This window comes from Lynx rufus, unplaced genomic scaffold (assembly GCF_022079265.1).
Source record: "Lynx rufus isolate CCGP_SWC_20201006 ecotype Redwood Valley unplaced genomic scaffold, mLynRuf1.p SCAF_7, whole genome shotgun sequence".
Taxonomy (NCBI): Eukaryota; Metazoa; Chordata; class Mammalia; order Carnivora; family Felidae; genus Lynx; species Lynx rufus.
The window spans coordinates 81362149-81386072 of record NW_025814889.1 but is presented as its reverse complement, the minus strand read 5'-3'; the positions used below and the strand labels follow the sequence as shown (position 1 = coordinate 81386072).

The 23924-nt window shown below is 37.3% G+C and overlaps 1 protein-coding gene and 1 pseudogene across 1 annotated transcript; both read right to left on the bottom strand.

Annotated features, from left to right (window-relative positions):
- Positions 1–6309: 6309 nt before the first annotated feature.
- LOC124501921 (olfactory receptor 9K2-like) lies at positions 6310–7281 on the bottom strand. Its single transcript, XM_047066369.1, has one exon. It carries the CDS (start codon positions 7249–7251, stop codon positions 6310–6312), a length of 942 nt encoding a protein of 313 aa, XP_046922325.1. The 5' UTR covers positions 7252–7281.
- Positions 7282–19240: 11959 nt separating this feature from the next.
- On the bottom strand, positions 19241–20244 carry LOC124501920 (olfactory receptor 9K2-like; annotated as a pseudogene).
- Between the last annotated feature and the right edge of the window lie 3680 nt (positions 20245–23924).

Sequence of the window (23924 nt, the reverse complement as noted above, 5' to 3'; positions counted from 1 at the left end):
GAGCTGGGCCACTGCTCCTGTCCCAGTTCCAGAACAGGTGGACACGGGTTTTACCTAGAAAGAAAGGCAGTCCATAACAGAGGGCCCCAAAGCTCTCCTCAAGTGAACTGAATTTATTTGGAAAAAAGTGGGAAAATTCAAGCATAGGCATAAGTGACTCTCAAACATTATACACATTTGGTGATAAGCTGGTAGCTCCATGAGAACAAAAAGCTACATGCAGACCAAGTAGAAGTTTACCAGAGAGAACCAGGGAAGGAGACAGTGAAGAAGGCCCTCCTCATAGGATGGGGGCAAACCTCAAAGACTGGACTTAAAGACTATCCTTGCAGAGGTGACAAAAACAATGGATCGGACAGTAGAGAAATATCTGCCCCAAAATGCTGTCAAAACAATAGAACAAAAGGAGAATTAATGGAGCTTCCCTGCTAGCTAGGAAACCTACAGAGGTATACCCAATAAAATGTTCAGGGGAGGATACAGCAGAAACTAGTCTCAATAAAACCACTGTCATCCAAGAGTACTCACAAGCCTAAGGTTGTGCCTCTGACAAGTGACACAAATGATGTCTCAGAGCAAACAAAAGCCAATAAAACAGTCAATAAATAAATAAATAAATAAATAAATAAATAAATAAAAAGGCAAATAACAAGAAAAATACAGAAATTATTTCAAAAATGTATTCTGCAGTTTAAAAATACAACAACTGAAATGTTATATAGTGGGAATCATGCAGTATGTACCCTTTCGAGATTGGCTTCTTTCACATAGTAATATGTATTTATGATTCTTCCATGTCCTTCCAGAGCTTAAAAGCCCTTAATTAACATCCCTCACCAGGCTGGCATAATTTATTACAATTGATCAACCTGTATTAACATATTTTATCATCCCAAATTCATAGTCTACTTCAGGGTACATTCTTGGTATTGTATATTCTGTACATATATGTACATCTATGTATATATACATGGTATTATATATATAATGACCTGTATCTATAATTATGGTATCATGTAGGGTATTTTCACTGCCCTAAAAATGTTCTGTGCTCTATCTCTTCATCCCACAACTCCTGGCAACTGCCAATCTTTTTTTCTGTCACCATAAGTTTTGTCTTTCCAGAATGTCGTAGAGTTGGAACCATATAATCGGGAGACTTTTCACACTGGCTTCTTTCACTTAGTACTATGCAATTAAACTTCCTCCTTCTCTTTTCACACTGGTAGCTCATTTCTTTTTAGTGTTGAATAATGTTCTATTCTCTGGATGTACCACGGTTTATCCATTCACTTACTGAAGGAGATCTTGGTGGCTTTCAAATTTGAGCAATTGTGAATAAAACTGCTATAGGTTCTTGTGTGGACATAAATTTTCAACTCCACTGGGTAAACAGCAAGGGGCAATTTCTGTATTGCAGATCAGTGAGAGTATATTTAGTTCTATAAGAAACTACCAAATTGTCTTCCAAAGTACTTGTACTATTTGCATTTCTACCGAAAATGTAAAGAGTTCCTTTTGCTCCACATGCTCACTACTATTTGATGTTGTCAGGTTTCTGGATTTGGGTGATTTTGATAGGATTATAGCGCATCTCGTTTTTATTTGCATTCTCTATGACATATGATGTGGAACATCTTTTCATATGTTTATTTGAACATCTGTATATCTTTGTTTGTGATCTGTCAGTTCAAGACATTGGACCAATCAGATTGTTTTTTTACAGTTCGGTACTAAGAGTTCTTTGCATACTTTGGATATCCTTTATCAGATATGTCTTTTGAAAATATTTTCCCCCAGCCTGTCTCATTTCTTCTCATTTTTTGGCAATGACTTTTGCAGAGCAGAAGTATTTAATTTTAATGGAGTCCCATTTATCAGTTATATTGTTCATGGACCATGACTCTGGTATCGTATCTAAAAAGGCATCACCATACCCAAGGTCATCTACATTTCTCTCATATTATCTTCTAGGAAAAGTTACAGTTTTGTGTTTTACATTTAGGTCGACAGTTCATTTGAGTAATTTTTGTGAATATTGTTAGATTTATATCTAGGTTCACATTTTTGTATGTGAATGTCTAGGTATTCCAGTATTCTTTGTTAAATAGCCTGTTTTTCCCCCTCCATTTATTATCTTTGTTCCTCTGTCAAAGATCAGTTGGTTCTTGATGTCATTCTATTTCTAGTCTCTCTATTCTATTCCATTGATCTATCGTTTTATTCTTTCACCAGTACCACACTGTTTTGATTATTGTAGCTATATAGTCAGTCTTGAAGTTGTGTGGTGTCAGTCCCTGATTCTGTTCTTCTCCTTCAATATTGTGTTGGTTATTCTGGTCTTTTGCCTCTCCATATACACTTTAGATTCACCTTCTAAAATTTGTCAGTATCCATAAAACTATTTGCTGAAATTTTGATTGGGGTTTCAGTGAATGTGTTGATTGAGTTGGGGAAAACTGACATCTTGACAATATTGAGTCTTCCTTTCCACAAACATATAATGTCTCTCCATTTATTTAGGTCTTTAATTTCTTCCATTAGAGTTTTATAATTTTCCCTCTATAGATCTTGTACATATTTTGTGAGATTTATACATACATATTTTATTTCAAGGTAAGGATGATAATATAAGTGATATTATGTTTTTAATTTAAATTCCACTTGCTCATTGCTAGTGTATGGAAAGCAATTAACTTTTGTATGTTAACCACATATCCCACAACCTTTGTATAATCTCTGTTTCAGGGTTTGTTTGTTTGTTTGTTTGTGTCAATTCTCTCAGATTTTCTACATAGAATCATGTGAAAAAAAGTGTTTTTTTTTTTCCCTTTTCCCATTCTGTATACCTTTTTGGAATAGTTTTCTAGGGCTTCTAAAACAAAAATGCCATAGATTGGGTGGCTTAAATAACAAATTTATTTTCTCATGGTTATGGAGACTCAAAGTCCAAGAATAAGGTGCCAGCAGATTTGGTTTCCTCTGAGGCCTCTCTCCTTGGCTTGCAGCTGTTTGCCTCTCACTCTCTCTTCACATGGTCATCCCTCAGTACATGTGCACGTCTAGTGTCTCTCTGTGTGTCCTAATCTCTTATAGACACCAGTCAGATTATATTTGGATCCACCGTAACAGCCGTATTTTAATGACCTGTTTAAAAGCCCTGTGTCCAAACAGAGGCACATATTACAGTAATGGAGGTTAGGGCTACAAAATCAGAGTTTGGGAAGACATAATTCAGCCATTTTTATTTCCCTTTTTGTCTTTTGCATTACCTAAGACTTGCAAAAGGATCCTGGAAGTTGTGATCAGGGGAGACATCCTTGCCTTATTCCTATCTTAGCAAGAAAGCTTCTAGTTTGTCAGCATTAAATATAATCTTAATTGTAGTTTTGGGTTTTTTTTTAATGTTCTTTTTCAAGTTTAGGAAATTCCCCTCTATTCCTAGTTTGCTGAGAACTCCTTGACTTTTTACCATCACCAAGCACATCATACAAGTTCAAAAATGTGAGATACACTTCCTTTGGTGTACTCTCCTCATACTAATCAGCTAATCAGTTCTGTGTATTTTTTTAAGTGTATTTATTTTGAGAGGGGAAAATGGGGAGAGAGAGAATCCCAAGCAGGCTCCGTGCCGTCAGCACAGAGCCCAACGCAACAACGCGGGGCTTGATCTCACAAACCAACAGATCGTGACCTGAGCTGAGATCAAGAGTCAGTTGCTTCATGGGGCGCCTGGGTGGCTCAGTCGGTTAAGCGTCGGACTTCGGCTCAGGTCATGATCTCACTGTCCCTGAGTTCGAGCCCCATGTCAGACTCTGTGCTGACAGTGCAGAGCCTGGAGCCTGTTTCGGTTTCTGTGTCTCCCTCTCTCTCTCTGACCCTCCCCCACTCATGCTGTCTCTCTCTGTCTCAAAAATAAATAAACATTAAAAAAAATTAAAAAAAAAAAGAGTCAATTGCTTCATCACCTGAGCCACGCAGGTGCCCCAGTACTGTGTATTTTATGTGCAGCTTTTCAAATCAGCCTTTTTAGATTTACATGAGCATACTTTAAGCTTTCATCAATAAGATGAATTGATTCAGCAGTTTCCCTGACTCCAATCTTATTCCTTTTAAATATATCTTCCACGTAGTGCTGCAGATTTTCACTTATTACCAACCACAATCTTACCACTTGTATGTATTATTGGCATACACATCTCTGGATTATAATTCCCTGTGTAAGCTGTGACTCTCACACTAAATTGTAAGCTCCCTAAAGAATGATTTTATTTAACATCCAGATGGCCAACACACACAAGAAAAGATGCTCAACATCACTCATCATGAGGGAAATACAAATCAAAACCACAATGAGATACCACCTCACACCTGTCAGGATGGCTGTAATTAGTAACTCAGGAAGCAACAGATGTTGACGAGGATGTAGAGAAAGGGGAACACTTTTGCACTGTTAGTAGGAATGCAGACCGGCGCAGTCACTCTGGAAACAGTTTGGAGGTTCCTCAAAAACTTAATTATAGAGCTCGTCTATGACCCAACAATTTCACTGCTGAGTATTTATTCAAAGGATACAAAAACGCTGATTTGAAGGGACACATGCACCCCCAAAATTTATAGCAGCACTACCAACAATAGCTAAATTATGGAAAGAGCCGAAATATCCATTAAATGACAAATGGATAAAGAAGAAGTGGTGTATATATACAATGGAATATTCCTTGGTGATCAAAAAAATGAAATTTTGCCATTTGCAACAGCCTGGATGGAACTACAGTGTATTATGCTAAGTGAAATAAGTCAGAGAAAGATGAATATCATATAATTTCACTCACATGTATAATTTAAGAAACAAAACAGATGAACACAGGGGAAGGGAAGGACAAATAAGATAAAAAAAGAGAGGGAGGCAAACCATACGCGACTCTTAAATACAGAAAACAAACTGACGGTTGCTGGAGGGGAGGTGGGTGGCGGGATGGGCTAAATGGTTCATGGGCATTAAAGAGAACACTTGTTGGGATGAGCACTGCATGTTATATGTAAGTGATGAATGACTGGATTCTACTCCTGAAATCATTAATACACTATATGTTAACTAACATAGATTAAAATTAAATTAAATTAAATTAACCATTAAAAAAATAAAAATAAAAACATCTTTAAAATTTTAAAATAAATAAATAAAAGCAAAAACAAAAAATAAAAGCAAAGTATAAAAGACTGTATATGGTATGCTACTTTCCAGGTAAGAAGAACTTTTGAAAAGCCATTTATTTACGTGTGTACTTATTTATTTAACTATGCCAACATTTATCCAGGAAGGATAAATCGGAAACTTACTGAAAATGGTTTCTCATAAGGAGCTGGTGGCAACACCATGGAGAAGAAAGAGATGGCAGTGAGATTTCTCTGAATATATTTGTATACAGTTTTGACTTTTAACTATGTAAACACTTTACATTTTCAAAAATAAAATTAAATACATATATGCATCCCCCCAAAAGAATGACCTTATTTATACCTGAGCTTACCCCAAGATGAGAACATATCAAATAAGTAATCAAGAAAATTAATCAAATAAATAAATATTCTAAAGCATAAAAGAGTGATTTTGGATCATACAGTATTTGATGACTACCTTCCTGCTATAATTTTTAAAAAGTATTTCATAGAATAATTAACACAAAAAATTATGAAGATCCAAATTGAGGAAGTGACTACTGAGAAATATTTGCAGTTCTCTTTGTCCCACTTGTTTCTTCATATTAGTTGGGATCCAGCACCTAGAGGGCCTCAGAGCCTCTAACACATCAATAAACAATATTTCAAGCTAATATGTATTCTGAAGATTACTTATTTTTTGTTTCTCCTTATTATACTTCTTCTCAATACATGACGTATAAAATGCTGGTGAAAGTATTTTATAATACTTTTTTCACTTGTCAAACTGAATGTTTGATAACTGTTTAACAAGTACTGTTCATACAGTATAATAAAATATCAAAATCACATTTAACAGCAAGCTATAAAAATATAAAAGTCAATTCAGGAAATAAAATGTTATTTTAGATCAGTGGGAAGGTTCAACTTGAAAAATGCTGCCCTAATGTCCAGGACATTTCCGATATCAAGGACATTTTGGATTAACAATGTCCCTGAGCAAAAAAATGTAATATGTGGAACACACATCATCTTGAAAAAGCTGTGTTAATATTTTTATGATGTTCAGGAGATTAATTTTCATTAATGGTCACAAGAAAGATGAAAGAAATAGCCACAATACCTTCGATGGATGAGAAATAATAATCAAGGAATAGCATTTTTCATCTCTAAAAGTTTTTTTAGAGCCTCTTTGACATCTTTGTTTCTCAGAGAGTAAATCAAAGGATTCAACATGGGAGTGACTAAGGTATAGCATAAGGAGGTCACTTTACTCAGCTCAGGAAATCTGTCCGGAGTGAGATATGTAAAAAACACAGCACCGTACAGCACACTCACGACTCCTAGGTGAGAGCTACAAGTGGAGAACGCTTTCTTACGTCCCTCAGAGGAGCGTATCTTTAGTACTGTGGATACAATATACATATAGGACACAATAATGACAATTATTGTAGGCAAGGTAATGATGCTGGATAAGGAAAAAGAAATCATTCTATAGATGAAGAGGTCAGAACAAGATAGTCTCTGAAGTGGGCGAATATCACAGAAAAAGTGGTCAACGGCCCGAGAACCACAAAATGGCAAAGTAAATGTCGTGCTTGTCTGAAGAACTGAGCTGATGCAGCCGCATAAATAGGAACCAGCCACCAACTGAGTGCAGAGACGTGCTGACATCTGGACAGAGTAGAGGAGTGGGTTGCAGATGGCAATGAAGCGGTCATAGGCCATGGCTGCCAGGAGAAATCCCTCTGCCACCATGAAGAGGGCAAAAAGACAGAACTGGGTCACACAGCCTGCAAAAGAGATGGACTTGCTCTCAGACCAGAAGTTGATCATGGCCTTGGGTGCAATAACAGACGAATAGAAGAGATCAATGAAGGACAGGTTGCCCAGGAAGAAATACATCGGTGTGTTCAGCCGGGGATCGGTCATAATAATGGTCATCATCCCAGCATTCCCTAGGAGGATCATGGCATACACAAGCAGAAAGATCAGGAAGAGGAGAATGTGGAGCTCGGAGCGGACCCTGAAGCCTACAAGGATGAAGTCAGTTACTTCCGAGTGATTGTCTGTTCCCCTGTCACCCATGGCAGAAACCTGCTGAGAGGCACAAGGCAAAACAAATGAACTCTGGATTTGATCCAAGCTCCAAATAATCTCTTACAATATTAGGATTTGTTAAGTTATTCTATAATCATTGTTCATTAACTTTATAAATTATTCTGACTTAAGTTTAAGCCAGTTACAACCGATGATGAATCAAAAGGTTAGTTTTGGGGCTGTATTTCTATAAGCATTGGAACTGTATTGAGACAGGGAAACCTAAGGGACCCCAAGAGAGAAAAATCTGCTTTTTTTTCCTACTTCTATTCTTTCTAGGACCTGCAGCCCCACCCCACTTTCTACATGCTTTGTAATGCAAATAGCCTATACCCATCAAGTAAGGGACATGGAGGTAATGATTCTCTAGAAAAAATAACATCTAAGAAAAGATCAGTTGAAAAGGACCTTATAAATCTATCATATGCATATTCCAGGACACCAAGCTACATATCTCCAAGCCAAGAGCCCCTGGTTCCAAGGAATAACACCTGGGCCCTCGTCTTTCTTCAAACCAGTTCCTCGTTGCCTGAGAGGACACGTACATCAGACCACCATCTTCAATAAAAACCTCAGACCCAGAAAAAAGACAAAACTCATGCTTTTTTCCTTTTTAAGTCTCCTGGACACACTCTTTCCATCTCCCTCTCTCTCTGTGTCTCTCTCTGTCTCTCTGTGTCTCTGTCTCTGTCTCTCTCTCTCTCTCTCTCTCTATATATATATATATATCTTCTGTAAACTCTGCTTTCATATCCTGTTGGCTCATGTTTGATTTCCACCCTGTGTGAAGCCAAAAACCCTCTTAGCTGGTCTATGAGACTCCTCTCAACTCCAGGTCCTCTGACCACCTGCCAGCATCAGTATTAAAAAAGAGCAATTATAAATAGATCATACTTAGGACCTATGGAGGCATAAGATACTTAAGCCATGAAAAGAGAGCCTGATGTAGCCATGAATATTTTTTGAAAAATAATATATTTTACTTATTTTCCTGTAATCTTGCCTAGGGGCAGGGACACTGTTCATTTGAATTTTCCAAATTTACTCCTATCAAATTTGTTCTCATGTTAATAAGTTTTCACCTGAAGAACTGAAAATGGAGAATTTTTCCCAGAGTAGTCAATTAAAGAGTGCTAAGTTTATGACTTAATCGTCAGAGTTTGCATGTTTTAAGATGTGCTCTTACCTTATATTGTTTGGTAATTTTTTAGATTCTGAAAATGAAGAAACAGAATCCTGATGTTGTCCTCTTGTTATTTTAATTCTAAAAAAGGTAAACATAAAGTTAATTAATGACTTTGTTCTAAGTGTTGTATAATCACTGTGTCAAGATAAAACGAATCCCTTTCCCCCAAATTTTCCAAATGCATGTTTATTATCTCAGTTTTAGCTCTTCCCATAGAGAACTTGGAGTAATTTCCCTAATTTCTCTGTTTAAATAACTGTCCTTTCCTTTAGTAGTTGATTTCTTGAAAAATGCTACAGTCCTTTGTAGAAGACACAAGGTGAATTTTCCAAATGATGCTTTGCTAAGACTGAAACAAATCCAGGAATTACAGTCTATAGTTACACAAAGTGAACCTGAGGAATGGATCCTCAGGATATTCTGTCTTGCATTCTTGGATGTTGAGTGCTTTTAAAGAAGTGAAGTAGATTGTCCTGGATATGTAAATAGAGGTCCCGAGCCATCTGGAATCCCTGATAATCTACTAGAATATCAACCGTGGTTATCCATACTGGCTTTGGTTTTGGGCTAACAGTGGGGCTTTTTCAAATAATTGCAGCATCGAGGTTTCCTTCACCTTCTGGGAGATGGTCCTCCTGGGAGAAAAAGAAGTATAAGTAAGTTATTAAGGTAACTAGCCTCTAGAGCCAAGCTCCATGAGGACCACAGAGGCTCTAGATTAAAAAGAAAAAGAAAGAAAAAAGAAAAAGAAAGAGAAAAAAAGGAGCCAAAACCTAATAGATACTGAACCTGGGTTTAGATCTTCTGGTTATCATGTGGTGAGTATTATCACCATGAGTTACCCCTCCAACATGAAAGAAGGTTATCGTGCTATACATTTATGATTTGTGTATTTTTATATATGTAATACTTTTATAAAATTAATAAAAACATGATATCAGTCTTTGTATCTGACCATGTTTCTACTGATCATGAGTATTATACCATTAATTAAATACATTAATTTTAAATATATGTACCTATATGCAATCATTCTAGGAAGATCGAACATTTCTTTTTGATCTGATAATTACCATATTGTAGACTTGCAGAGTCACTGAAATAACTGTGATAAACTACTGAAACAAAGGGAGCACAACAATTATAATCAATTATTTATACCATCACTTCTCACTCATTTCTACCATGTCATCATGATTACAAGGGAGCAGTCATCTTTAAAAACTCAAGAAATACTTGGATTATAAAATACTCTTTGAAAGTTTGTTTTTCTTCTGAATTTGGGGTCTTAACTGGGGAAAGCAATACGAAAAATATTATCAAAGTTGGCTGTTCATTACATGAACATTTAAGTATAGGTCATCAATGTTTTGGGATATGATTGGAATCTTAGCATTAATTATTTCTGAGAAAAAGTAAGAATAAAAATATAAACAAATAAAAAGTTAAATTCCAATGGCCATAAAATTAAATTAAATTAAAAATGAAGTTATTTTTTAAACACTTTATTTTTTATTTTTTTAAACCTTTTTTTTAATGTTTACTTATTTTTGAGAGAGAGAGAGGCAGAGAGAGAGACACACACAGAAACTGAAGCAGGCTCCAGGCTCTGAGCTGTCAGCACAGAGCCCTACATGGGGCTCAAACCCATGAACTGTGAGATCATGACCTGAGGTGAAGTTGGACGCTCAACTAACTAAGCCACCCAGGCACCCCATTTAAACACTTTAAATTGGATTTATAATTTCTGTAAGATGTGAAATGAGATCTAACCATATACTACTTATGGGTGATTTTTCTATAACAAAATACCACAGTAAATTAAAAATATAATAATTGGAATAAATACACCAGATATTTTGTTCAATGTAGTAAAAAGTTATTACGGGGCTACAAACCTATGCCAAAACTCACATTCAATACAACAAAATGTACTGATATAATTAATATTATAAGGGCATAGAATAGTAAATTTCATTTATGTAAGCAGAGAGACTCTTTTAATAACAAAGATTCTAAATAGTTTATACCTTAAAATAAAAAATGGAAATTATGAAATGTTTAAGAATGAAATTAATGAGGAGAGATGCAGAAGATGGTGGCATAAGAGGACGCTGGGCTCACCGCGCTTCCTGCTGATCACTTAGATTCCACCTACACCTGCCTAAATAACCCAGAAAACCTCCAGAGGATTAGCAGAACGGAGGCTCTGGAGCCAAGCGCAGACGAGAGGCCCACGGAAGAAGGTAGGAAGGGCGGCGAGGTGGTGTGGGCTCCACGGACTGGCGGGAGGGAGCCGGGGCGGAGGGGCGGCTCCCCGGCCATGCAGAGCCCCCGAGTCTGGCTTGCAAAAGCGGAGGGGCCTGACGGACTGTGTTCCGACAGCAAGCGCGACTTAGCCTCTGGGAGGTCATAAGTTAACAGCTCTGCTCCGAAAGCGGGAAGGCTGGAGGACAAAGGGAGGGAGAGCTGCTGAGCCCCCGGAAGACAGAGCTCAGTTTGGTGGGGAACAAAGGCGCTCGCCAGCGCCATCTCCCCCACCCATCCCCCAGCCAAAATCCCAAAGGGAACCAGTTCCTGCCAGGGAAATTGCTCGCTCCGCCCAAACACCCAACTCTATGCTTCTGCGGAGCCAAACCTCCTGCAGCAGATCTGACTCCCTCCCGCTGCCACAGGGCCCCTCCTGAAGTGGATCACCTAAGGAGACGAGCTAAGCCTGCCCGTCCTGCCCCCGTGCACCTTGCCTACCCACCCCAACTAATACACCAGATCCCCAGCACCACAAGCCTGGCAGTGTGCAAGTAGCCCAGACGGGCCACGCCACCCCACAGTGAATCCCGCCCCTAAGAGAGGGGAAGAGAAGGCACACACCAGTCTGACTGTGGCCCCAGTGGTGGGCTGGGGGCAGACATCAGGTCGGACTGCGGCCCCGCCCACCAACTCCAGTTATACACCACAGCACAGGGGAAGTGCCCTGCAGGTCCTCGCCACTCCAGGGACTATCCAAAATGACCAAACTGAAAAATTCCCCTCAGAAGAATCTCCAGGAAATAACAACAGCTAATGAACTGATCAAAAAGGATTTAAATAATATAACAGAAAGTGAATTTAGAATAATAGTCATAAAATTAATTGCTGGGCTTGAAAACAGTATAGAGGACAGCAGAGAATCTCTTGCTACAGAGATCAAGGGACTAAGGAACAGTCATGAGGAGCTGAAAAGCGCTTTAAACGAAATGCAAAACAAAATGGAAACGACGACAGCTCGGATGGAAGAGGCAGAGGAGAGAATAGGTGAACTAGAAGATAAAGTTATGGAAAAAGAGGAAGCTGAGAGAAAGAGAGATAAAAAAAATCCAGGAGTATGAGGGGAAAATTAGAGAACTAAGTGATACACTAAAAAGAAATAATACACGCATAATTGGTATCCCAGAGGAGGAAGAGAGAGGGAAAGGTGCTGAAGGGGTACTTGAAGAAATAATAGCTGAGAACTTCCCTCAACTGGGGAAGGAAAAAGGCATTGAAATCCAAGAGGCACAGAGAACTCCCTTCAGACGTAACTTCTGCACGACATATCAATCTTCTGCACGACATATCATAGTGAAACTGGCAAAATACAAGGATAAAGAGAAAATTCTGAAAGCAGCAAGGGATAAACGTGCCCTCACATATAAAGGGAGACCTATAAGACTCATGACTGATCTCTCTTTTGAAATTTGGCAGGCCAGAAAGGATTGGCACGAGATCTTCAGTGTGCTAAACAGGAAAAACATGCAGCCGAGAATCCTTTATCCAGCAAGTCTGTCATTTAGAATAGAAGGAGAGATAAAGGTCTTCCCAAACAAACAAAAACTGAAGGAATTTGTCACCACTAAACCAGCCCTACAAGAGATCCTAAGGGGGACCCTGTGAGACAAAGTACCAGAGACATCACTACAAGCATAAAACAGACAGACATCACAATGACTCTAAACCCGTATCTTTCTATAATAACACTGAATGTAAATGAACCAAATGCGCCAACCAAAAGACATGGGGTATCAGAATGGATAAAAAAACAAGACCCATCTATTTGCTGTCTACAAGAGACTCATTTTAGATCTAAGGACACCTTTAGATTGAGAGTGAGGGGATGGAGAACTATTTATCATGCTACTGGAAGCCAAAAGAAAGCTGGAGTAGCCATACTTATATCAGACAAACTAGACTTTAAATTAAAGGCTGTAACAAGAGATGAAGAAGGGCATTATATAATAATTACAGGGTCTATCCATCAGGGAGAGCTAACAATTATAAATGTCTATGCGCCGAATACCGGAGCCCCCAAATATATAAAACAATTACTCATAAACATAAGCAACCTTATTGATAAGAATGTGGTAATTGCAGGGGACTTTAACACTCCACTTACAGAAATGGATAGATCATCTAGACACATGGTCAATAAAGAAACAAGGCCCTGAATGACACATTGGATCAGATGGACTTGACAGATATATTTAGAATTCTGCATCCCAAAGCAACAGAATATACTTTCTTCTCGAGTGCACATGGAACATTCTCCAAGATAGATCATATCCTGGGTCACAAAACAGCTCTTCATAAGTATACAAGAATTGAAATTATACCATGCATACTCCAGACCACAATGCTATGAAGCTTGAAATCAACCACAGGAAAATGTCTGGAAAACCTCCAAAAGCATGGAGGTTAAAGAACACTCTACTAAAGAATGAGTGGGTCAACCAGGCAATTAGAGAAGAAATTAAAAAATATATGGAAACAAACGAAAATGAAAATACAACAATCCAAAAGCTTTGGGATGCAGCGAAGGCAGTCCTGAGAGGAAAATACATTGCAATCCAGGCCTATCTCAAGAAACAAGAAAAATCCCAAATACAAAATCTAACAGCACACCTAAAGGAAATAGAAGCAGAACAGCAAAGGCAGCCTAAACCCAGCAGAAGAGAAGAAATAATAAAGATCAGAGCAGAGGGGCGCCTGGGTGGCGCAGTCGGTTAAGCGTCCGACTTCAGCCAGGTCACGATCTCGCGGTCCGTGAGTTCGAGCCCCGCGTCGGGCTCTGGGCTGATGGCTCAGAGCCTGGAGCCTGTTTCCGATTCTGTGTCTCCCTCTCTCTCTGCCCCTCCCCCGTTCATGCTCTGTCTCTCTCTGTCCCAAAAATAAATAAACGTTGAAAAAAAAAATTAAAAAAAAAAAAAAGATCAGAGCAGAAATAAACAATATAGAATCTAAAAAAACTGTAGAGCAGATCAACGAAACCAAGAGTTGGTTTTTTGAAAAAATTAACAAAATTGACAAACCTCTAGCCAGGCTTTTCAAAAAGAAAAGGGAGATGACCCAAATAGATAAAATCATGAAGGAAAATGGAATTATTACAACCAATCCCTCAGAGATACAAACAATTACCAGGGAATACTATGAAAAATTATATGCCAACAAATTGGACAACCTGGAAGAAATGGACAAATTCCTAAACACCCACTCTCTTCCAAAACTCAATCAGGAGGAAATAGAAAGCTTGAACAGACCCATAACCAGCGAAGAAATTGAATCGGTTATCAAAAATCTCCCAACAAATAAGAGTCCAGGACCAGATGGCTTCCCAGGGGAGTTCTACCAGACATTTAAAGCAGAGATAATACCTATCCTTCTCAAGCTATTCCAAGAAATAGAAAGGGAAGGAAAACTTCCAGACTCATTCTATGAAGCCAGTATTACTTTGATTCCTAAACCAGACAGAGACCCAGCAACAAAAGAGAACTACAGGCCAATATCCCTGATGAATATGGATGCAAAAATTCTCAATAAGATACTAGCAAATCGAATTCAACAGGATATAAAAAGAATTATTCACTCTGATCAAGTGGGATTCATTCCTGGGATGCAGGGCTGGTTCAACATTCGCAAATCAATCAATGTGATACATCACATTAATAAAAGAAAAGATAAGAACCATATGATCCTGTCAATCGATGCAGAAAAGGCCTTTGACAAAATCCAGCACCCTTTCTTAATAAAAACCCTTGAGAAAGTCGGGATAGAAGGAACATACTTAAACATCATAAAAGTCATTTATGAAAAGCCCACAGCTAACATCATCCTCAATGGGGAAAAACTGAGAGCTTTTTCCCTGAAATCAGGAACACGACAGGAATGCCCACTCTCACCGCTGTTGTTTAACATAGTGTTGGAAGTTCTAGCATCAGCAATCAGACAACAAAAGGAAATCAAAGGCATCCAAATTGGCAAAGATGAAGTCAAGCTTTCACTTTTTGCAGACGACATGATATTATACATGGAAAATCCGATAGACTCCACCAGAAGTCTGCTAGAACTGATACATGAATTTAGCAAAGTTGCAGGATACAAAATCAATGTACAGAAATCAGTTGCATTCTTATACACTAACAATGAAGCAACAGAAAGACAAATAAAGAAACTGATCCCATTCACAATTGCACCAAGAAGCTTAAAATACCTAGGAATAAATCTAACCAAAGATGTTCAAGATCTGTATGCTGAAAACTATAGAAAGCTTATGAAGGAAATTGAAGAAGATATAAAGAAATGGAAAGACATTCCCTGCTCATGGATTGGAAGAATAAATATTGTCAAAATGTCAATACTACCCAAAGCTATCTACACATTCAATGCAATCCCAATCAAAATTGCACCAGCATTCTTCTCGAAATTAGAACAAGCAATTCTAAAATTCATATGGAACCACAAAAGGCCCCGAATAGCCAAAGTAATTTTGAAGAAGAAGACCAAAGCAGGAGGCATCACAATCCCAGACTTTAGCCTCTACTACAAAGCTGTCATCATCAAGACAGCATGGTATTGGCACAAAAACAGACACACAGACCAATGGAATAGAATAGAAACCCCAGAACTAGACCCACAAACGTATGGCCAACTCATCTTTGACAAAGCAGGAAAGAACATCCAGTGGAAAAAAGGCAGTCTCTTTAACAAATGGTGCTGGGAGAACTGGACAGCAACATGCAGAAGATTGAAACTAGGCCACTTTCTCACACCATTCACAAAAATAAACTCAAAATGGATAAAGGACCTAAATGTGAGACAGGAAACCATCAAAACCCTAGAGGAGAAAGCAGGAAAAGACCTCTCTGACCTCAGCCGTAGCAATCTCTTACTTGATACATCCTCAAAGGCAAGGGAATTAAAAGCAAAAGTGAATTACTGGGACCTTATGAAGATAAAAAGCTTCTGCACGGCAAAGGAAACAACCAACAAAACTAAAAGGCAACCAACGGAATGGGAAAAGATATTTGCAAATGACATATCGGACAAAGGGCTAGTATCCAAAATCTATAAAGAGCTCACCAAACTCCACACCCGAAAAACAAAAAAACCCAGTAAAGAAATGGGCAGAAAACATGAATAGACACTTCTCTAAAGAAGACATCCAGATGGCCAACAGGCACATGAAAAGATGTTCAGCGTCGCTCCTTATCAGGGAAATACAAATCAAAACCACACTCAGGTATCACCTCACGCCAGTCAGAGTGGCCAAAATGAACAAATCAGGAGACTATAGATGCTGGAGAGGATGTGGAGAAACGGGAACCCTCTTGCACTGTTGGTGGGAATGCAAATTGGTGCAGCCACTCTGGAAAGCAGTGTGGAGGTTCCTCAGAAAATTAAAAATAGACCTACCTTATGACCCAGCAATAGGACTGCTAGGAATTTACCCAAGGGATACAGGAGTACTGATGCATAGGGGCACTTGTACCCCAATGTTTATAGCAGCACTCTCAACAATAGCCAAATTATGGAAAGAGCCTAAATGTCCATCAACTGATGAATGGATAAAGAAATTGTGGTTTATATACACAATGGAGTACTACATGGCAATGAGAAAGAACGAAATATGGCCCTTTGTAGCAACGTGGATGGAACTGGAGAGTGTGATGCTAAGTGAAATAAGCCATACAGAGAAAGACAGATACCATATGGTTTCACTCTTATGTGGATCCTGAGAAACTCAACAGAAACCCATGGAGGAGGGGGAGGAAAAAAAAAAAAAAAGAGGTTAGAGTGGGAGAGAGCCAAAGCATAAGAGACTCTTAAAAACTGAGAACAAAGTGAGGGTTGATGGGAGTGGGAGGGAGGGGAGGGTGGGTGATGGGTATTGAGGAGGGCACCTTTTGGGATGAGCACTGGGTGTTGTATGGAAACCAATTTGACAATAAAAAGTATTAGAACTAAAAAAAAAAAAAAAGAATAGCATAGTCCAATATCATCCAGTATTACAACACTTTACAATATTTAATCAGTTCAGTTTCTCCAATCACTATAATAATTTAAATCTCATAATAAGAAGTTGAAACTTTCCAAAGGAAAGACAATGAAGCAAGCTCTTGGTGCTTCCCCACAGATGCTTAATGTAGTCATTTAAATTTAATATCAGTTAGTCAACTTTAATATAAGTAAGTTAATGAAGTTTCAAACAGTGCTTAAAATGACTTGCAACTATCTGAATCATGATAGATGTCAGCATGCTGAATGTCAGCATTCTGGCAATAGAAAATATTATTATAAATGAACTCACCAAAGTTCTGCATCATTACACTAAACATTAAGTAAGCATTAACAGTACATAGCATTTAAAGACCAAATGCAGCACATTGTTATAGGACAACCAATATATGTGCATGTCCAAAAACTAGTAACCAGGGAAGATGAATCATCACACTTAAGAGTGTTTAAGGTGTCTAATGTAATCTTCAGCCTCTTAAGATCATATGAATATTAAAAGATTTCTCTATGTGGATTTTTAGGTGCAGTTTTAAAGACCCCTCAAAATAACAACATGTTGTATATGTTGTGGAATATAACCTGCAAAGTCCCTTGGTTGTGGCAGTGTTTCATTAACATTCCATGAAACATTGAAAAATAAAAGACATGCCAACAAAGGCCAACAAAAGGTTGATAAGACATTGCGGTGTTTTGATGGAATTTTGATGGCATAAGTAACAAGACAGGTATAAATTAGTCTCTACTTTTCAAATAAGACCTGTGAACCCAGGAACATTAGCAAGGAAAATGTTTATGGCAATTGAAAGAAAATTATAGAGACCTTATTTAGTACCTTTTAAAGCATTCTGCCTTGGTTTTCAACTTTCGCAGATTCCTTCAAGCATATGAAGTGGTTTCAGCAATGCCACTCGTGAGGTTATGCATTGGAATACTGCTGTTATGACTATAAAACAGGATATACAATCAACCAGACTAAAAACTAAAACAAACAAATCCAGGCTGTATTCTAATCCAATATTCAAATCTTTTTCCCAACAGTCTTTAGTGACTCACACTTGTTAGATCTACCACAGAGTGACATTCTAATACTAATGGGCATGTAGTGGAAATAAGTAAAATCTAAGCCTACTTATTAATTCCAGACTAATAACAACCAATGCCAACAGTCACTTTCCCAAGGATGATTTGGATTCCTATTTCTCTCTCAAATGATGTTTTTCTGAATATCATTTAAACAGTAGCATATGAATACCAAGGAAAATGGTAGATTCATTCACAAGTTTAGGGAGGAGGGAATAAATACAACTTTGATTTCTAAAATCAATCACTTTGCTTTTCTCCTTTTATTTCCTAAATAAAAAACTTATTTATCAAGTCTCTTACCCTAATAAACATTAACCCATAAAGATGCTTGCCATTGTACATTCATCATAGGAGGCTTTTTACATAAACAAAACCAGAAAAAAAGAGACCTGATAAAATATCAATATTTTATATTAGGTTGAGTTTGTGTCTGTTTTATATAGACTGGAATTAAGCACTGTAACTGTTTAGCTGAAGTATTATTTATATCAGTTGTAAAATCAGTAACTCTGACATGAATTTCTCCATAACTTGGCCTCCCTCAACATCTTGATCACATTTTAAAATTACCCTATATCAAACTAATCCAAACACTCTCATGCATAGACAGAATAACACATACATGCATGCACACACATATACTTCAAATAATCATAGATATTATTGTAAGGATTGTGATTTTTTTTTAACAGATTTTCAACCTGACTTTATTTCTATATGGCGCTTTTACTAGTTGCATAGTCACTACCAGTGATTTGTATTATCCAAATGATACAGGGCATCAGCTGTAAAATACCATAAGCATCCTAAAATATACTCACAGTATTAGAGCAAAGATGACCATCCCATTCAAAGAAAACCAAACAAAATGTTGTAATTTACCAAATCACTACAATTTCCCCTTGTTCCCTCTTTGGTCCCTTTAATTCAACAAGGATCACTGGCTATTCTACCTTTCCATTTTTTTCGTTATCTTATTTTCACGCACTCACATCTTTGGAATGACATTAAAAACAAAACACAGAATTAGCATTTATACTGAATATATTTGCATATAAAACCTGGTCACACAGTTTCTAAGTTAATCGTACTAGGTATTTTCTGTATAGGTATACAGGGAAGAGAAACATTAAAATTCTATACTTCCCCATTTGCATAACATATTAATACCTGGAGACTAAGAAATATATAACTCCTTATAGAAATATGCCAATGTTCATGGGTGTCCAGAATTTTCATATTTAACATTGCCTCGAGGAAATGTGAATAAGTTATTTGGAGCATTCTTTATGGGAAATTATTAATGCTGTGGAATAAAAGAGTTAACATGCTTTGTTTTGTTTTGTCTTTTAATCAGCCTGAACTTTAAATGTCTGAGTCTAGAAGATCAAGCAGACAAAATCAATTGGTACAAGAAACAGTAAAACAAGTGGAAGCAGATTTAAAGTAAAACTTTTTCTTCCATAGGACTTTTCTCATGGCATCTTTAACACCCTTATTTCTCAGAGTAGATTAAAGGGTTCAGCATAGGTGTGAACAAAATGTAACATACTGAAGCCACTTTACAAAGTTTAAGGTTATTGGGAGGTGTGAAATTGACAAAGGAAATAGTCTCAGAGCAAACTTATGATCCCCAGGTGGTAACTGCAAGTGGAGAAAGCTCTCTTCCTCCCTTCACTGGAGTGCATCTTTAAAACTACAGACACAATATGCATGTAACATACCACAATAACAACTATTGTGGGCAAAATAATGAGGACAGCCAGACTGAATGACACCATCTTATTCATAAAGATATTGGAACAGGAGATCTTCTCGATGGGGTTTGAATCACAGTAGAAGTGATCAATGACTCGGGAAGCACAGAAAGACATTGAGAATGTTACACTGATTTGAAGGATGGAACTGACCCAGCCACAGAGATAGGAACCAGCCACCAACTGGATATAGAGGCTTCTTGACATGCGGACAGTGTAGAGGAGTGGATTGCAGATGGCGATGAAGCGGTCATAGGCCATGGCTGCCAAGACAGAGGCCTCGGTGACCATGAAAATTGCATAAAGAAACAATTGAGTCACACAACCTTCAAAGGATATGGTCTTTTTGTGAGATAGGATGTTGACCACGGCTTTGGGTACAGTAACAGTGAAGTAGGAGAGGTCAATGATGAGCAGATTGCCTAGGAAGAAATACTTTGGTGTGTTCAGCCGGGGATCAATCACAATGATGTTAGTCATGCTCAGGTTCCACAGAAGGACCATCCCATAAACAATCAGGAATAGTAGGAAAAGGAGACTGTGGAGCTCTGGACAGACCCTGAAGCCTACAAGAATGAAGTCAGTCACTTCTGAGTGATTGTCTCCTCCCTTACCACCCATGGCAAATTCTATTTCTCTATTATCACATATAACACTTCACATTAAAAGAGACCTGATAGCTGAAAAAACATCTTCATATTCATTACCCCATTAAGTTTACACACATGACTCTGTAATTGTTAGATGTCATTTGTGATTTCAAACATTAAAATCTGATAAACTCCTCATAGTAAGAAAAAGACACTTCCTTGAATTTATCACTTAGTATTTATTTTTCTCATAATAATATTTTGCTTCATTACAGTATAAAAATAAGTAAATGTAAGACAAAGAAGCTAAAAGTACATTTCAAGATAATACGAATTTTCTACCAAAAAAAAGAAAAACCCACAAAAAACAAAAAACAAAAAAACCCTCTTACAAGTACAGGTAAATTTCTAAAGGCCCAATTGTCTCATCTAGAGATCTTTTAAAATGCAATCTGCCTTCAACTTCTGGAAATAGTCTAATTTTATTTAAGTGCAAAACTAAAATGTAAGTGATGCCTTTATATATTTTATCCTGTGAAGTTTATTAACACTGTATTTTTTCCACATAAATCTGTCAAGAAATTCATGTCATCTCAAACTTTTCTAGATTTGAGAAAAAATTAAAACTTCAAAATAAGGAGCCAATAAAAAAAGGTCAACTGTGTAAAAGAATAGATTAGATAGCAAAGTTTATTGATTAGATAGCAAAGTTTATTGATGGTTGGATCTCATTAGTATTAAGAATAAATATTTGGGGGGCGCCTGGGTGGCTCAGTTGGTTAAGTGTCCAACATCAGCTCAAGTCATGATCTCACAGTTGGTGGGTTTGAGCCCCGTGTCGGGCTCTGTGCTGTCAGTTCAGAGCCTGGAGACTGCTTCAAATTTTTGTCTCCCTCTGTCTCTCTCTCTGTCCCTCCCCTGCTCATGCTCTGTGTCTCTCTCCTTGAAAAATAAATAAGCATTAAGGAAAGCATTTTGAAATGCAAGGAAAATATCTTTTAGACATGTAGGAAATGTTCTTGGCTGTCTTATTATATATCTAAAATAGGTGTGATTCCTTTTTAATTATTCTTACCTAAACTTATATTGTTTTTCTATTTTATGAACTTTTCCATGGAAAACTTCAGAGGTCCAAATTCTTTTTATTGCAATCTAGAAAAGAAAATGCATTTAAGAAATAAAAACTATCAGGGTGCCTGGGTGGTTCAGTCAGTTGAGCATCTGACTTTGGCTCAGGTCATGATCTCATGGTTCATGAGTTCGAGCCCCACATCAGTATCTGTGCTGACCGCTTGGATCTTGGGGCCTGCTTCGGATTCTGTGTCTCCCTCTCTCTCTGCCCCTCCCCCGTTAGAACTCTGTCTCTCTCTCTCTCTCTCTCTCTCTCTCTCAAAAATAAGTAAACCTTAAAAAATTAAATAAATAAATAAATAAATAAATCTATCTATGACAATGCCAAAATTAAACATCTCAAATAATGTTTAATCCCCAAGAAAATAACAACCTCCTTAAGCACAACATGACTATATTTTTTGTTGGTGGCATTGCCTACGGAGCCATAATTTTTATTACCTATTATTAAAGCTTGCTCTTTCTTTAGTATAATTTTGTTTGAAAACCTGTTGTGTCTGTCTTCCAGAACACCAATGAACATGATGGACTAGGAATCTCCTTGGCTCCCTTAGAGAATTACTGGTATTTCTCTACCAAAATTAAAGTAAGTGCCAATAGATCTATGAAATCAAGCTGCACGAAAATCTCTGCCTCCATGCTGACATGTTTTGCAAACCTTTGAATGAAGATGGGAGCAAAATGGAAATTTAAGACCCGTAACAAGATTTCCCAGTCTCTGACAACCTGCAAAAATAGTAGCAGCTAAAATCCACAGTAGCAGTAGTTTTTTCCAATCCTGTGAAACTATTTCAGAAAATAGCAGCATGAAGTTTTTTTGAAGTTTGGAGGAAACAGTCCCCCTGAGAGAGGACTGAAAATAAGTTAATTACAATTTCTTAATAAGGGCAAACTCCAGGGTCATCCCATGAGGGCTACAGGAGGAATGAACATTCAGTATTATTTCTTAACCTGTTAAATACTCTTGGGACAATTACAAAATTATTTTGTACAAGACTCCTTGTTAGAAAGTATTTTTCTTTACAGTAAGCTAAAGTTTACTTCTCTGGAACTCTTATCAGTCTGATTGGCAGAGGCTTTAGCCAAATTTAAGGTAGGACATTGACTATCTCTACTTGATCCTCTAAATGACATCCTTTCAAAATTTAAAAAGACAGATACACTCTTGACCCATAGTTTTCTCATTTCTGGATTTATTGTCTTTATTTTTTTATTAAGCTGTCCCTTCAAGCTGCTATTAGGTGATTTTTATCCTGCCAGTATCTCTGTCAAATAATCCACTGTCAACGTTTGACATCACTCTTCCTATAAACTATCTCCTTGAAATACCACTCTCTACTTGCAATTTATACTTCTTTTAAGGCATGTAAGACTGAAAGATTTTTTCACATGTTGCCTCATATCCATCTTGCAGTCAAGGGCAAACTTTTTCTTTCCTTTGTTCTGTTTTGGCCTTATGTGAATTGCTTCTAAGCCAGATGTTCCTCGTCTTGTTCTGTGGATTTTTCCTACACCTTCTTTTTCCACACACCAGTTAGCAGTATTTTATACTTAGCCTCTTTTTATATTTTAGTCTGTTGGATGTAGCCTAGATTCCTATGTTATAAAAGTCAGTTCTAATACATTTGTGGATCCTCTACTATTACACAAATGGAAGTTATATCACACAGACTTCTACATTTTCACTGAAATAATTTTGGTGCAGAAAAAAATCAAGATTTCTTAGTAAAGACCCCCTCCAGATTTATGAAGATCCATTAATTAATTTTAAAAATGTACACTTCATAAATCACTGTAAATGTCACCTTTTTTCACAGACTCTAAAATATCTCATTAAAATAAAAACTCAGTATATGATAATCTTTTGAATATTACCTTAATCAGAAAAAAGTTTCAGTTCACTTCTCCTGATTCTGGACTCACCAAACAACTTTGTGAAATCTAAGAAGATATCAGGGCAAATTATCAGATATAGTCCAAGCCTTGTGATATGTATTCAGAACTACAAAATTAATATATAAAATAACCTTATATGTGTTAGTCAGTTGGTCTATGGATAGGCTCAATAGTCATCTCAGAAACTGTTCATATGTGTGAGATGAATATCATAGTTCTAATTCATAAAGCAGAGAATCCAGAGGTTTTCACAATCTAGTTTCATGTATTAGTTTTAATAATCTGGGTCCATAATGTATATTTCCAGCTTCAAGTCTTACCCTTTCATCTCCTTAAACTTATACTCAGTTTCCATAACACTTGAATAGATCTTGAAGTTTCATGACTCCCCAATGTTACTCTTGCCTTTCTTTGTTCCCTGAATATCTCTTACCTCACTTCTGTATTGAAATTACTTGTTAATACCATCATAAATACGTCTAAACTCTTCCCTTCACATATTCATTTACCACCATTACTTAAAATGCCATGGTTAATTTGAATTTTGTGTACAGAATGTAAAACCTAAGTGCCTATGTGGATGTCCTAAGGATATCAAACAAACTCATGCCAATCCCTCTTTCAATCCTGACTTAATGTCATACAAGTGAATAGTCAAGACAAGAGTAAACACAAAGAATAATTACTTGTCTCCCAAAGTAATGGATTTTT